Here is a 13,563-nt window from a genome sequence, read left to right on the forward strand (position 1 = left end):
CGGCTCTTGGCAGCGCAGGCGAGAGCCGGGAGGCGGCACCTTCTGTTGTGGTTCCTGGGCCGCTCTGTGCGATATGCAAGCCGCTCTTCTATGAAGCTGCTGTTAATAATTTAGAGAAGCCACCGCTCTTTTTCCTCTTTCCCCTCTCTAGGCTGGCCCCCAGGTGCAGCTGCAAACCAAGCCCCCCCTCACCAGGCTGATCTTGGGGTGCTCACCCGGCCGGGGATGAGCATCCCTGCCTTGCCGGGGACCTGGCTGCCATCAGGCAGAGAGCACAGGTCATGGCATGGTGCTCAGTACAGCTTTCTGGCTCCAAACTTCCATTTTCCCCCTTGAAAGTGATGCTGAGGCCATGCCACTTGCCAGAAACCAGAACGGAAAGATGCAACAACTGCTTGAGAGGGGAGAAATCCCAGTAAGGAGTGGCTTTGGAGTCAGCAGAGACCTGGCAGGAGACCACAAAACCCAGCGGAAACCGAGAACAGTCACTTGCATATCACACTTTGGTGGTACTGTCAGCAGGTTTCTTTTTCCCTTACCCCCAGTAAAACCAGTGCAGCCTTGTGGGAGCCAGCCCAGTTGCTGGAAGAAGGGGTGAGGCATGCGAGGCACTGCAGTTTGTCCCCTATGGGGCTGGAAAGTCCCTGAGAAGCCTCCAGAGGGGACCAGATAGGATGCATATCCACCTGGGATGGCTTTCACCCTCTCTCAGAGCAGGACAGTGGATGCTGTGGCCCCTTCAGTCCCCGGCAGCCACCACGGGCAGTGCTGTATCTCCCACAACATCCACTTTCGCGAGCAGCAGCCCTGCTCCTTGCCCCGGCAGAGCCGTGCGGTGGCCGGCTGGGCTCAGCTCGCCCGGAAAGCCAAGGCAGGAGGCAGCCGCAGCGGGCGAGAACTGGAAGCTCAGTCAGCAGTTTTGTTTTTGGCTTTCCCGTCAGATGCGATATCAGTGAGAAGGTAGGCCCCACTTCATATTTTCCATCCTGCCTTTCGGGCAGCAGAGGTGCTGGGTCTTCAGCCCTTCCTGCACCCCCCTGGCTGCATCCGTGGCTCCTCCAGGAACAGCAGGGGCTGGGTCCCTTCCCCTCTCAGTGGATGGTGGTCTGCAGCTGGCTGGAGCCTCTCAAGCCATCCAGTGAGGTCGGAGGTGTAGCAAAAGTATCTCCTTCTGCCATTTGCGATGGGAGAACACCCAGCCCGCAGCAGCATCTGTGCCACTCTGGCCCCCCAGCAGCCTGGCTGCAATCCTGCCCCTGCAGGGAGCAAGACTGGGACCTGGGGATGTGTGGGGGGAGTGGTGGGGATACTCCAAACTGCCAGACATCATCTCCCATCCCTGTTTGGAGGACAGGGTGCCCAGCACTGGCAGAAACCCAAGCTACACTCCCCTGTGCTGGACACAGCACTGGCTGTGCTGGCCAGAGCAGGAGCAAGGCTGGGATGAGCTCAGGATGGGATGCTGGTTTCAAGCTCCCAGCTGAGCATCCCCAAACCAAGCAGTGCCCTGAGATGGGTGTCAGCCCCCACGCTCCAGCATCCTCCTCAGGGATGGGGCGCCAGGCGCATTCGTGTGCAGGAGCTGCTCTTGTCTTTCTGTGCAAGCTAGAAGAGAAGCCACCCACGGTTTTGACTTTCCCTCCAGTGTGCTGATAGAAGTTCAGTCTTCCTGGGGTCACTGCGCAGGATCTGGAGGAAGCTGTTTTACCTCCCCTGCTGAGAAGTCCCCAGTTCTGGCTTTCCCAGCTCCACCATCCCACATCCTTCCTTCCCATGCCTGTCACTCCATTATCAGAGTCCCTCTGCTTTTGCCCACCACTGCACCCATACCAGCTGTCCCTTTTCTCCACTCTGAATTCAGCAAGAACTCAAATTCATTTCCACTTATGACACTAAGGTTTGCATCAGGCTTTCTGGGGGGTTGATGTGACATCTTCAATTCTTTTGGCTTTCCTTGTCTTCACAGAGGAGAGGCTGGGTTGAGATGGGCTTGGTATGGTTTTGGGGTACATCCTTCCTGCCGCAGCTGCTTTGCTGGCTCTGTAGGGATGTGGGTGGAAGGGTTTTAGTGGTCGTTGGTTTAGGCTGTGGAGAGGACGAGTGTTGCAGAGCGGTTAGGCAGATCCTGCCACCTGTCTCTGGTTTTAAACCTCACTACCTGCAGCATCACAGCCACTGGGGCTAATCCCTGTGCCTCAGAGCCACAGTCAGCACAAAAGCAGGACCTCAGCCTGGTCCTCAGCATCCCATTTTGGGAAAACTGAGGCTCACAGCAGTGCAAGTGGGAGAAGAACAAGACCCTCTAAAACTGAATAACACCTGGACCCAACTCTTCTGTGCTCTCAGGATATACCATCACCGGGAACAACTCCTGAAAGGCCAAAGGAGACAGGGCATAGATTTGGACCTGCCCATCTCATTCCTACCAGCATTGTTGATGCAAATACAGGAGAATTCTCTTGACAGCCCCTTCCCCTGTGGTTTGTGCTCACAAGTGCACAGCAGCCAAACTGGGAAGGTTCCCATTTCCCCCCCATAACCTGTATCATGCCAGAGCAAGCATGCCCAGGTGGCTGTGCACACTGATGTGCAAGCCCACACAAATGCTCATGAGCACGCAAATGTGCACACAACTCCCCATGCGAATTTGTGTGCATACCCTCAGATTTGCACAGCTACTGTGTGCCAAATACGTGAACACCCCTGCAGACACACAGCCCCCCAGATCCTCCATCCACATGCTGCAGCTCCTCCCACACCAAGTCCTGGGTGCAGCTGAGGGGGTGGCTGTGGTCACCAAAGCTGCTGCATTTCCTGCACACTCTGGTCTGGCAGCTACAGCAATTGCTTCCAACCACAGACCGATACCTGGTGGTCCCCCGAGGAGTGGCTGCCACAACTGATGGTGCCAAAATGCTGTGTCAGCTCTTCGGGACTGCATGCAGCTGGGAGCTCTGGAAAGCAGAGCTCCTCTCCAGACCCATGCTGGTGTGTTGCTGATGGAGGATGGCCAGAACCCCCTGGAAGACCTCAGAGAGCTGGGACTGATCCCTGTCAGCATCTGTGGGAAGTTGGATATACGCCTTTGACAAGAAAACCCACCCTATACAGGTGCTTAAGAGCTAGCCTGGCTCCTTATATACTCCAGCCTTGATTAAAGGTGATTGAAAGACTATGTGAGCATAGTCTTAAAGAAACCTGAGACTTAAAGTGCGTCTCAAGAAAACTCGGCAGGCAGATGAATATAGAGATGAAGTCCTCTCCTGCTGCTGGTGGCATTGTCTTTGAGGTGAGCCATGTCATGGAGCAGCAAAGCACCACTCCTGCAGAATGGGGCATTGCAGATGCTGGGGAGGAGAAGGGGTGGCCAGGTCGTGTGGCAGTAAGGTCCGCTACAAGTGAACACTGTCTTGGTCACTGGGAGGTCTCAGAGCCATGTTTTGGTTTGACAGAGGTTGGGCTGCAGGTGCTGCAGCAAATCTGTGGGTTATCTGGCCACCAAGTTAATGGAATGATCTGCGGGTGGGACCAGTCTGGTGTGGGACCATTGCCTTGGCCTTGACTTGCTGGGAAAGTGACTGTTGGTCCTGGAGGATCTGGGTGTTGGGATGAGCTGGTAGATGCCATGGGTGATTGGTGGGAGGGACCCCTAACCACGGCCAGCTTGCACAGCCCTGGTGTGTCCTGAGGGGTCCAGGCACACAGCATCTCCTTCATCCTGTCCCACCGAAAGCCTCACCCTGCCTGTTGCTGAACCTGCCATAGGTTTGCAGAACATCCGCGTTTCCTCCCACCGCCCTCATGTTGCTTTCTCTGGTTTTGCTTTGAGTTGGCTCCAGGGTTTCTCCTTCTCTCTCCTCCTCACTTTGGCAGGTTGTGCTACTCAAGGAGGATTCTGGCAGGCTGGATCCGGGGGCACCAGGGCAAGTAAGGGAGCCTGTGTCCCCCAGCCAGGTGTGAGCTCCCAAGAGCAAAGCCACCACCCATGGCACCAGGACAGATCCTTGTCAGAAGGGACTGAGCTCTCTCCTTACCCCTGGAGGGACCATCACAAGGCCCACCAGATGAACAGGAGGCCAAACCCATGTGGGGTGGTACGTGCTCGCATCTTCACAGCCACCTCCTTCTTTCAATTTCTCCCCATTGCTCAGCATTCCTCTCCATCCCCGAAGTCCAGGGGACACTGGGGCAATGTCACCTCTCTACAGTCCAGCCTGTGCATATGTCCATTTCCAAAGGGTCCCATTTACCTCAAATCCACCCTGGGACAGGTGGACCCTCTAAGGGCTTGATTATGAAGACAGTCCATCCTGGAAGGGATCCTACAGTCACAGAATCACAGAATGTTAGTTGTCACTTGTCTCTAGAGGTGGAGGGTTTCACCATGTACCAGGAGGATACAGATGCCCAATTCACCATCAAGGAAGGGGGAAAAAGAGGATCCAGGAAACTGTAGATGAGTCAGCTTGCCTCCGTACCCAGAAAACTGCTGGAACAAATTAGTAAGGCCACCAAGCAGTAAACACTGAGAGGGCAGCACTGAGTCTGAGAACATAGATTTACCAGGAACACATTATGTCAAACCACGTAATTTTCTTTTCATTAGGGTGACGGACTGGGTACTGCAGAGAAAGCAGGAGCGATGCTGTCTTTGTCCTGCCTTACGTGACATTCTCATAAGCAATGGAAACTGGAAATGGGAAATTCTGCCACTATGGGTGAATGGCTGCCCAAGAAGCTATGTCCTATCAGCAGTTATCAATAGCTCATGATGGCATTAAACAGGGGTTTTCTGGGGGAGCATGGCTCAAATGAAGGCAACATGCTATTGAGGAAGGGTGTAGGGGCTGTCTGGAGGAGGGTTAGAAATCAAATTCACCCTGATAACCTGGAGAAAAGAGTAAAAATTCCCTGAAAGGATTACTGATGGAAAAGACTTGGTCATGTTTAATGCAGGAAAAGATGAGAGAAATCTTCGTGGTGGGGGAAAAGAGCCCTGGTATGAAGAAGCAGTGAAACACAGAGAAGTGTTTAGGGTTATGTCCTGTTGCTCAGATGGCAGTCCATCTGTATTGCAAGCCTTACTGTGCCCACAGACACAGCATTCCAGCTGCTGAGGGGATGTCCTGCCCTGCAGTCCTTCCTGGGGACCAGGGTTGGATGTCCCTTTCTGCCCCTCCCGGGGACTGCTGGCCGCCTGGATGGGGTGGCCCCAAAGGGAAGGTATGGATGTCCCAGCAGGGATGGAATGCACATGGGCCAAGCAGGACATTGTGGGCGCTTTCTCCCTGTGCTGGAGGGGTAGGTGACGGAGAAGCTGACACACAATGAGAATCGGAGAGGAGGATAAGGAACCTTGGGAAACTTTCCTCCTCTCGCCTGGGTGGCTCACCTGGGGGTGGGAGATGAAGTAAAAATTAATTTCAGGCTGTGCAAAAGCAGCAGGGAAATTACCGCCCGGGCTGCACCTTGTGTTCACCTCCTTCACGCATTCCATGGAGGAGCCATGACCAGTGTGGCAGCATGGAGATGATTGACAGGGTCTGTCCCTGTCAGGTCTGGCCAACCCACCAGGGTTGTGCCAAGACTAGGACAGGGCTCGTCCCCAGTCCCTGCCAAGGCTGGGCTGTGCAGGGACCTGTAGGAGCAGCTTTTGTTTCCAGCTGGGTGCCGGTAAGCAGCAAGGTGCTGGGGCAGAGCCAGGAGGTGTGCATGAAGTGGAACAGGACGTCAAAGCAATTTCAGTTCTGTGGGTGGTTCTGGGAAAGTCCCTTTAGTAAAAGCAAGTCAAAGGCTTTAATAGAGGGACCAGCGCTGGGCTCCTTCTCAGAGATGACTCCGAGGGCTCGGCGCATCGTGAGTCATGATTTGAGTTGTGTTGCCATGACGTAATGGGAGGCTGGTTTCCATCAGAGCCGGGTGTTGGAGGCAGGGGCCTTTTCCCATGCCAGAGGTGCCACCAGACCCCCAGCGAGCCACGTGTCCCCCAGGACAGGCAGCGTGGGGAGCAGTGTCTGCCCCGGGGGGGAGCATCCCTCTGCCCTGCAGCAGCAGCCCCGGGGAGGAAGGGCTGGGCTGAAACCACAGATCCCCCAGATGAAGTGATTGGTTTGTTTGGGTGAATATGAGAGTGCCAGGAGAGAGGGCTGCCTCCCCAGGGGGCTCCTCCTCCTCCTCAAAATAGCTCAAGGTGCCACAGGCACTACTGCCCTCAAAATAAAGGGGAGATGTCAAAACCTTTAGGTTTTTCCTATATTCAATCACTGCCAGGCAAATCTCAGCTCCTAACACAGAGGGGCCCACGGGGATGTCACCCTGCTGTGGATGGCTCATCACACCATGCTGTGGCACAGCGACGTCAAGCACTGCACCGTTCCAGCTTTCTGCATGAGATTTGCTGCTCTGAAGACCCCCCTGTGGTGAGGTGCATGAGGGGATCTTCTATAGCGAACCTATAGAAAGGGGGGCCCTGTGCTCTGGCAAAGGAGTTGGGAGGGTAAGGGAGATCTGCTGCTCCATCTCTTCCTCCCCATGCACTGGTGCAGAGCCAGGGTTGTCCCCTGGTCTGCACCTGTGAGCACTGGAAACACTGGTGGGATGACCCGTCCTACACCATCCTGCTTGTAGGGCGCTGCCCCAGTCCAGGTGGGACCCCATGTCTCCATGGCAAGGCTGTTGGGCAGACAGTGACTCACGTCCTCTCCACAGGTTAGGGCTTTGCTAGCTCTCCATAAGGATCCTGTAGACCTTTGATTGGCTTCTGTGTTTCCAGGAAATCACCTTTCCTTCCTTCTAGTCCTGCTTCAGATTGCAGCCTCAAGATTTAAGTAAGGGTGAAAGGACCTCAAAGCAGGGAAGAACCTCGAAGCTGATGGTGGGGTCTGCCCAGAGACCTCCTCACATCCCTCTGCTCTCACAGGAGGGGCAGCACATGTTGTGAAGGTCCTGGAGGGCTCTTGATACTAATGATTTGCTGGCTTTTCCCTTCGAGTAGCGAAGATCAGACGCTCCCTGCCAGCCTGTGGTTACTGGGACTTATCTATGTTGTCTGTCTTCCTCCTGGGATCTGGAGGATGAGCCTGATGTGCTGGTGACTCTTCAGACCTCACAGCTGCTGCCACCTGCTGCTGGCAGCTGCCGTGCCCCTCTTGTGAGGCCACAAGTGCCATCACCTATATCCTCAGCAATCCTGCTGTCCCAGCTGGCTCCGGGGCAGGACCAGCTGCTGGAACTGCTGTTTGGGGCACCTGGACTTTTGGGGTGTCAAGCCAGAAGAGGACATACTTCATTTGAAACCAATGTGAAGTACTTTAAGCCCAATGCTTAGATCCTTTTGCTTTTTTTTTATTCTTCCAAAAGGAGGTCTATCCTACTGCAGGCTTTAATATCCTACAGTCTTTGGATCAAACCCTCCTGCTTCTGGGAGCCTGAGTGCAGCTCCGGGCACTCAACACAAGGAGCTGCTATAACTTTCCATGGTGGCTTCATCCTCAGCAGCCAGCCAGCACATTTCCTCCAAGGCATTCTGGGGCATTTTGTGCCCTCTCTGTATGTGGGACAGTCTCCTCTGAAAGTTTCATGCTAAATGAGATGGTTTTACTTCCATGGCAAGCTGAGCTTGTTTTGTCAAGCTGCAGATCTTCCTCTAACTTAAGACCAGTTATCATTTGGCATCTTAACTAACCTGCTTGCTGTCCTCCGTTGCTCTCCATGGGGTGTCCTAGGGAACCCGCCCCTGCAGAGGGGTGAGCTGGGGGGCAGAGGGCTGCAGGCAGCTCCGGCTCTGCTGTTTATACCTTCCCTGGGTGCTTTCAGCACAGAGCACACCTTGGCTCTTTCGGTTTTACGTGTGGTGCCGTCGTCCTCAACTTTCCACCCTGAAGTTTCACATCAGGCCTTTTTCTGCTCGAGTTGGCTGAAAGTTGCTAAAAACAGCCCGTGCTTGGTAGCAGCTATCGAGAGAGAGATAAGGCTACCTGCAGCTTTATCAGCTGCTGAGTCCTGTGTTTTTGGTGGGTTTCGCTTCCGTCATTTCTACACTGGTTGCAATCTCTGCTGGTTCACCCCCACTGCTGTGACAATGATGGGCACAGACGTCCTGGCAGGGGGTTTGGTTGCTTTTCCAACCTCTTTGCCTATTGATAGAGCAGCATCATGAGAGCATGGCTTCAGCAGGGTTGGGGGTACATGTGTGGGGCTTGGGGATACCCACCTTGTCCTTGCTTTGGGGGACTTTTCACCTGGCCGGTCTCTGGTGCAGCGTCAGCAGAGCCTGTTGACACAGGGATAAGGATGGGGAGGTGCTGCTCACGCGGGAGCAAAGGTTCCCCTCCCCAAGCACAAAGACATTGTGTGAAGAGGAAAAGTTTGGGGAAAAGTAAGTTGCACACACATACTGGCACCCAGAAGCTGCAAGTTTGACCACGGTGACTACCTATTCTCCAGCTCCAGGTGGGACCATGAAGACTTGGCAGGACATTTTTGCAAAGAACATTGCTGACATGGGCTTAACAGAGCCGTGGACGCTTCAGGAGGATGATACCCTGCAGGTGCATGTCTTCAAGCCTGGATGGAAGGAGTTTGTGCAGCGTTGTGCACTTGGGAGGTAGGGAACTGCTGGATGGGTCCCTGTGGGAGCAGGGCTGGGGCTGTTGGGTTGCCATGCAGACCTTTGCCTTTCTCGGAGTTTGCTTGCAGGAAACAGCTTTTGACATGAAAGGGGCAGTTTGGAAGCAGGTGAGGCTGGGAGTGGTTTTCCCATTTTGTTCCAGACTAGAAAAAAGTCATGGCAATTGGAGGGGAGAGGAGTGCGACAGCTCCACAGGGCTGAAGGGCTGCTGGTGTTTGCCCAGAGTTTCTCCATGTGGGTGTCAAAGAGCTCCCCCAGTGAGGAGGGGTAGTTGCACCATGCTAGAGGCAAATCTGCTGGGTTTGCACCCAGGGGATGAGGAGAAGGAGAGCCACTGTCTGCTAGGACACAGGGTGATGTCTGAGCAGTCCCTGCATCTGCACCAGGCTACGGGGTCCTGGAGCAGAGAGAAGCTGTGGCTCTGCATTGCTGGTGAGAGGCCCCATCCCAACCGCTTCCACCCTGAGTAGGATCCTGGGCATAGACCAGAGACCTTGCCCAGGTGGCAGCAAATGTAGACCTTAGCTCCTTGCAGATTGTGCAAGATGAACAGCTGCGGGTTACACACCTTTCGACTCTTCAAAACATCTCACCTGCCCTGCAGCCTCCACCTACACCTTCCTTCTATTTTTCTTGGGTTTTTTTTGACTTCCCCGGACCTAGGCTTGACGTTGGCTTCCGCTGAGCTGTAATGAGCCAGCATGGGTGAGGGAATGGAGCCCCAAATAGACCTGGTGCCTGATGCTTCTCTCCCCAAAGACCCCTGCTCCTGGCAGTGGGGCTGGGATAGGCTAGGAGAGGAGTCCGGGGGGGGTCCCAGCAAGCAGCCTGGCTCCTAAAATCTTTAATGCTGGTGCCAGCCCTTAGCTCACATCCGTGTTGAACTACTCAGACTAGCATCATGCTGTTACAAGGAGGACCGTTTGATGTAACGCTTGCATGAAGGAAGTTAATCCACCAGCCCTGTCTGCCCTGCTCCCCACTGACTCCATGACAAGCTGCTGGCTCATTGCAGGGAGCCCGGGATGAGGTGGTCCCCTCTTGCCCTGGCAGGTTTCAGTGCTCCCAGTGCTTTTACGAGTGGTCTTCAGCCAAAGCACACATCCTGTTCCACATGCGCCGGCACCAGGGCTGGGGCATGGTGTGCATGCGAGCCTTTCGCCAGGCATGCAGGCACTGCCCCAACCCACAACTGGAGGAGCCCGAATTCAGCCTGGAGACCACAGAGAGGCTCCTGCACAACCTGGTGCTAAAGATCCTTGAGTACTGCTATGGTGTGCACATCCAGCCCTCCAAACTCCTGGAAGTTGTGGTGGACGCACTGGTGGTGGGGCCGCACGACAGTGCCCGCTGCGAGGGGTGCCAGCTCGGCGTTTGCAGCAAGGCAAAGCTGGCCACGGTGTCAGATGCCTGGAAGCCCTTGAAAGGTATGGACAAGACCAGCACCCATCGCACCCCAAAACACCAGAACACAAGGCCCTATGCAACTCCAACCCACCACTCCTCAACCGTCAACAACTTCCCCTGGAAACGCTGCTGCTGGATCAGCATCTCTTTTATCTGTATTTTTGCAGTAGTACTCTTTTCCCTGCTTTATTTCACCATACTGTAGTGGGAGCTGTGGCTCACAAAGAGGAACAGGGGTGATGGGGCCGGGAGGAATGATGCAGTGCCTGGAAAATTGGGTGCCCATGGTCAGCCCTTGCTCGTGGCATGGCAAGGCTTTCCCCAGCTCGAGAGGGGACGGGGACACATTGGGGTGCCTCAGCCAGGCACCTTGTTCCAGAGCCTTGGGGAGCCTGGTGGGTCTGACAGCTTCTTACAGGACATATTCTGCATGAGGATGACCCTCAGCTGCCCCATGCAATGACTGGACTGTACTTGCAAGAATAAAACCAGCCCTTTCTCCTCACCCCCCTGCATTTGTGCTTTTTAATTTCTCCAAAGCCTCTTCTAAGTACGTGTGAGCAGCTCAGAGGGAAGCTGGGGGCTGCCTTTATCCACCAGCTGGGCTCAGCTTTTGGGGAAACGCATCCTAATGCTCTCCTGCCTTTGGCCTTGGTGGAGCTGGGCACCCAAGGCAGCTGAAGGGCACCTAGAGCTGGAGGTTTGCAGCAAAGTTACAGGGGGGCAGATGCCAGTGGACACTGGCACCACACACTGTGAGCTGGTGCGGCTTGCACAGCATCAAGCCCCGGCTGCAGAGCTGCTCAGGTGCTCTCCTCCCTGCTGTGTCCTCCAGGGCCTTTTACACTCCTCACTGTGGGTTTGCTTTTTTTTGGCTGGTGTAAGATTCTCTTTCATATATGCAACCTGAAGGCTGTTGGTTAAAAAAACCCAAAGTAACAAGAAAACCCTGTGTGATCCAGGGGCCATGTGGGTTTTGTTTCTTAAGCTGTCTGTCCAGCTTATCTCACCAACTCTCCCTCTTCCCCAGCACCTTCCCTCTGCAGCCTCTGCAGCCCTGGCCGCGGAGCCAGTAGATGGAGCTGTGAGATCTTCGGCACTGCACTGGGAAGCACTGGAACCAGTGACCCGACAGCACTGGGAAGAGCGAGCCCTCCCCAGATGGGGAATGCCCTCCCCCTAAATCTCTGTACACAGCTGTTTCCCTGTAGCGTGGTCCCCCAAACCATATGCTATGTGGATATGGTTCTGGTCTCTGGATGAGCTGATCTCTTACTGTGATTTCCCCATCTTGGAGCACTGGAGATGCACACACAATGCAGATTGTGAGTTCTCAAACCCCTCCTGGCCCCCATCTCTGCCTGGGGGACAGTGATGTCACAGCAGCAGGACTGGGGACCAGCTTGGTGCCACCAGCAGGGACTTCCCCAGGAAGGAGAGCCAGCATGACTGGTCCCTCTCGAAGTGAGTATCAGTGTTGTGCCGAGTGTTTTTGGCTGGCAAACCGTGACTGAGGGAGTGCTTGGGACCCAAAGGGTCCTGTGCCTGAATGGACCTGTCCTTCTGGAGGAGGATTCTCTTTGCTCGGCTGCCAGAGCTGAGGTTCTGCTGGGGAGGAGGCGGCTGACCCTTCAGCCTGAACCAACTCCATTCCCTCCTGCACAGCTCTCCCCACTCTGGGAGCAGCTTGCCCTCTCCCTGCTGGCGTTATGTCATAAAACAGAGACATGGCCAAGTTTCTTACTACCATTGCCCATAGCCCTCTTCTTTCCATGCTGAGGTTTTCCCAGCCGCAGTCATCATATCTGGCTGTCTGCAGCCTCCCCAACCACCCAGCTGCTGAGAGGGAACTCCCTTGCCTCTGCCTGGGAAGCCAGTCGCGGTGGAGACCACATCCCTGACAGGGGTCCATATTTTTGTTCTTGTGTCTCTACTCTTTTACAAGGGCAGAGCCACCCCTTGCTCCCCTGCAATGCCCTTTGCACACACCTTGTGCTTCCCTACCTGCGGCCCCACGTGCATACACTGCTTTTTCCATGGTTCTCTCCCTGATGTCGCCTGCTTACCTGCCTGTCTCCTGTGCATGCATGTCTGGAGCTCTTCTGCCCTCTTTATCACACAGCCCCTTCATCCCTTACCTATTACTTGGAGACATCCATGCATATGGGGGTTTCTCAGCCACAGCCTCATTTTTGGGCTCCTTCCAGGATGACCCGCTCTGATGTGCAGTTGTGTCCATCTCCCACTTGTTTCTTGGCAAACTGCCCTCCAAGTGCTGCTCTTCATGACTTTTGGTAATTTTGGAGCCCAGAGTAAGCCTCCATGGCTCAGCTCAGCTCCCAGGGATGGTGAGGGGTGGTATGGGGACAGTAAGCCCATCCTGGGGAAGGCAGCTGAGGGATGAAGGATGCTCTCTCTCCCCATGGGTCCTGGCCAGGTCCCAGCTGTCCCCCTGGCCTGTCTGGGGCTGGACGCTCCCACAGCTGACTCACAACTCCCGCCTGGCCCTAACATGCAGCCAAGGATGGGCAAACCTCACCCAGAGACATCTTGCTGGCCTTTCGCCACAGCCAGACTGATAAATTGCTGTCTTTGCGCTTGTCTCCCTGGAGAGAAGCTCTCACCACTCTGGCAGGTCGTGAGGTGCCAGCAAATGCAAAGCCCATTGTTGTTGCTCTCACTGCTCTCCTCTCCTGCCCATTCCCAGCCCTGCCTGCAGCAGCCACAGCGGCCGCGGGCAGCAGAGGTTGGCACTCAGCAGCACAGCAGCATGGTGAGCAGCGGACGAGAGCTGGGTTGTGTTGGGGATTTCCCAGCAGAGCTATTGATGGGAGGAGGAGTATTTATGACTGGTCTATTACAAAGCAGCAATATTTTTTAACCTTCCCTGGAGCTGTCTAGGCTCAGATCCTACAGATGATGGTTTAATGCTCAGGGGACCATGCCTCAGTATTGCTTTTTCCCTCTCAAGCCCATCCTCCCTCTGATGTCTCTGGAAATGTTAGCAGACTCGTGAACGGGTGAGCTAGACCTGCCGCCCTTCTCCCCACTGTCAACCCAGAGGAGCCTGGTGCTGTTATTTCAGTTCTGTGCCATAGAAAAATAGGGATCAATAACCCAGCTCTCAGCCCTGGATCCAGGCACATGGTAGGAAACAGCGCCCATGATTTTAAGCTCTCTCCGAAGGCTGGGTTTTCACAGCCTATGATGCAGAGCAGAGATGCCCGGCAGAGCTGTGTGCCTGCCTCAGCTCCCGTCTGTGCTTGCTGCACAGCCTCTGCTGCGAAGACGTGTTCCCTCAGTACAACAGCCAGTGGGGAGGGGCTGGTTTTTCAGCCTTTTTAAAGCAAAAGTCACATACCTGTTATTTTTCAGCATGTCAGTTGAACCCACATTTGCTTGCTATTCTCAGTGTACAGGTTGCTGCACTCTCCTCCTGCCACCACCCCTATTTTCAGCGATGTGCTAAGGCTATAAAAAATTAAAGCGCAGGATCTGATCTGTTGCTGTTCTTTGCAATTTGTATT

General features: G+C 54.7%; 1 protein-coding gene across 1 annotated transcript; it reads left to right on the forward strand.

Annotated features, from left to right (window-relative positions):
- Window positions 1–8,459: 8,459 nt before the first annotated feature.
- On the forward strand, window positions 8,460–12,248 carry LOC309440978 (receptor-transporting protein 3-like; the record flags this gene model as incomplete). Its single annotated transcript, XM_082055289.1, has 3 exons — window positions 8,460–8,605; window positions 9,683–10,056; window positions 12,244–12,248. The coding sequence occupies 3 exons, from the start codon at window positions 8,460–8,462 to the stop codon at window positions 12,246–12,248; spliced, it is 525 nt and encodes a 174-aa protein (XP_081911415.1).
- Window positions 12,249–13,563: the final 1,315 nt, after the last annotated feature.

Source organism: Streptopelia decaocto (assembly GCF_964273445.1).
Source record: "Streptopelia decaocto genome assembly, chromosome: 6".
NCBI lineage: Eukaryota > Metazoa > Chordata > Aves > Columbiformes > Columbidae > Streptopelia > Streptopelia decaocto.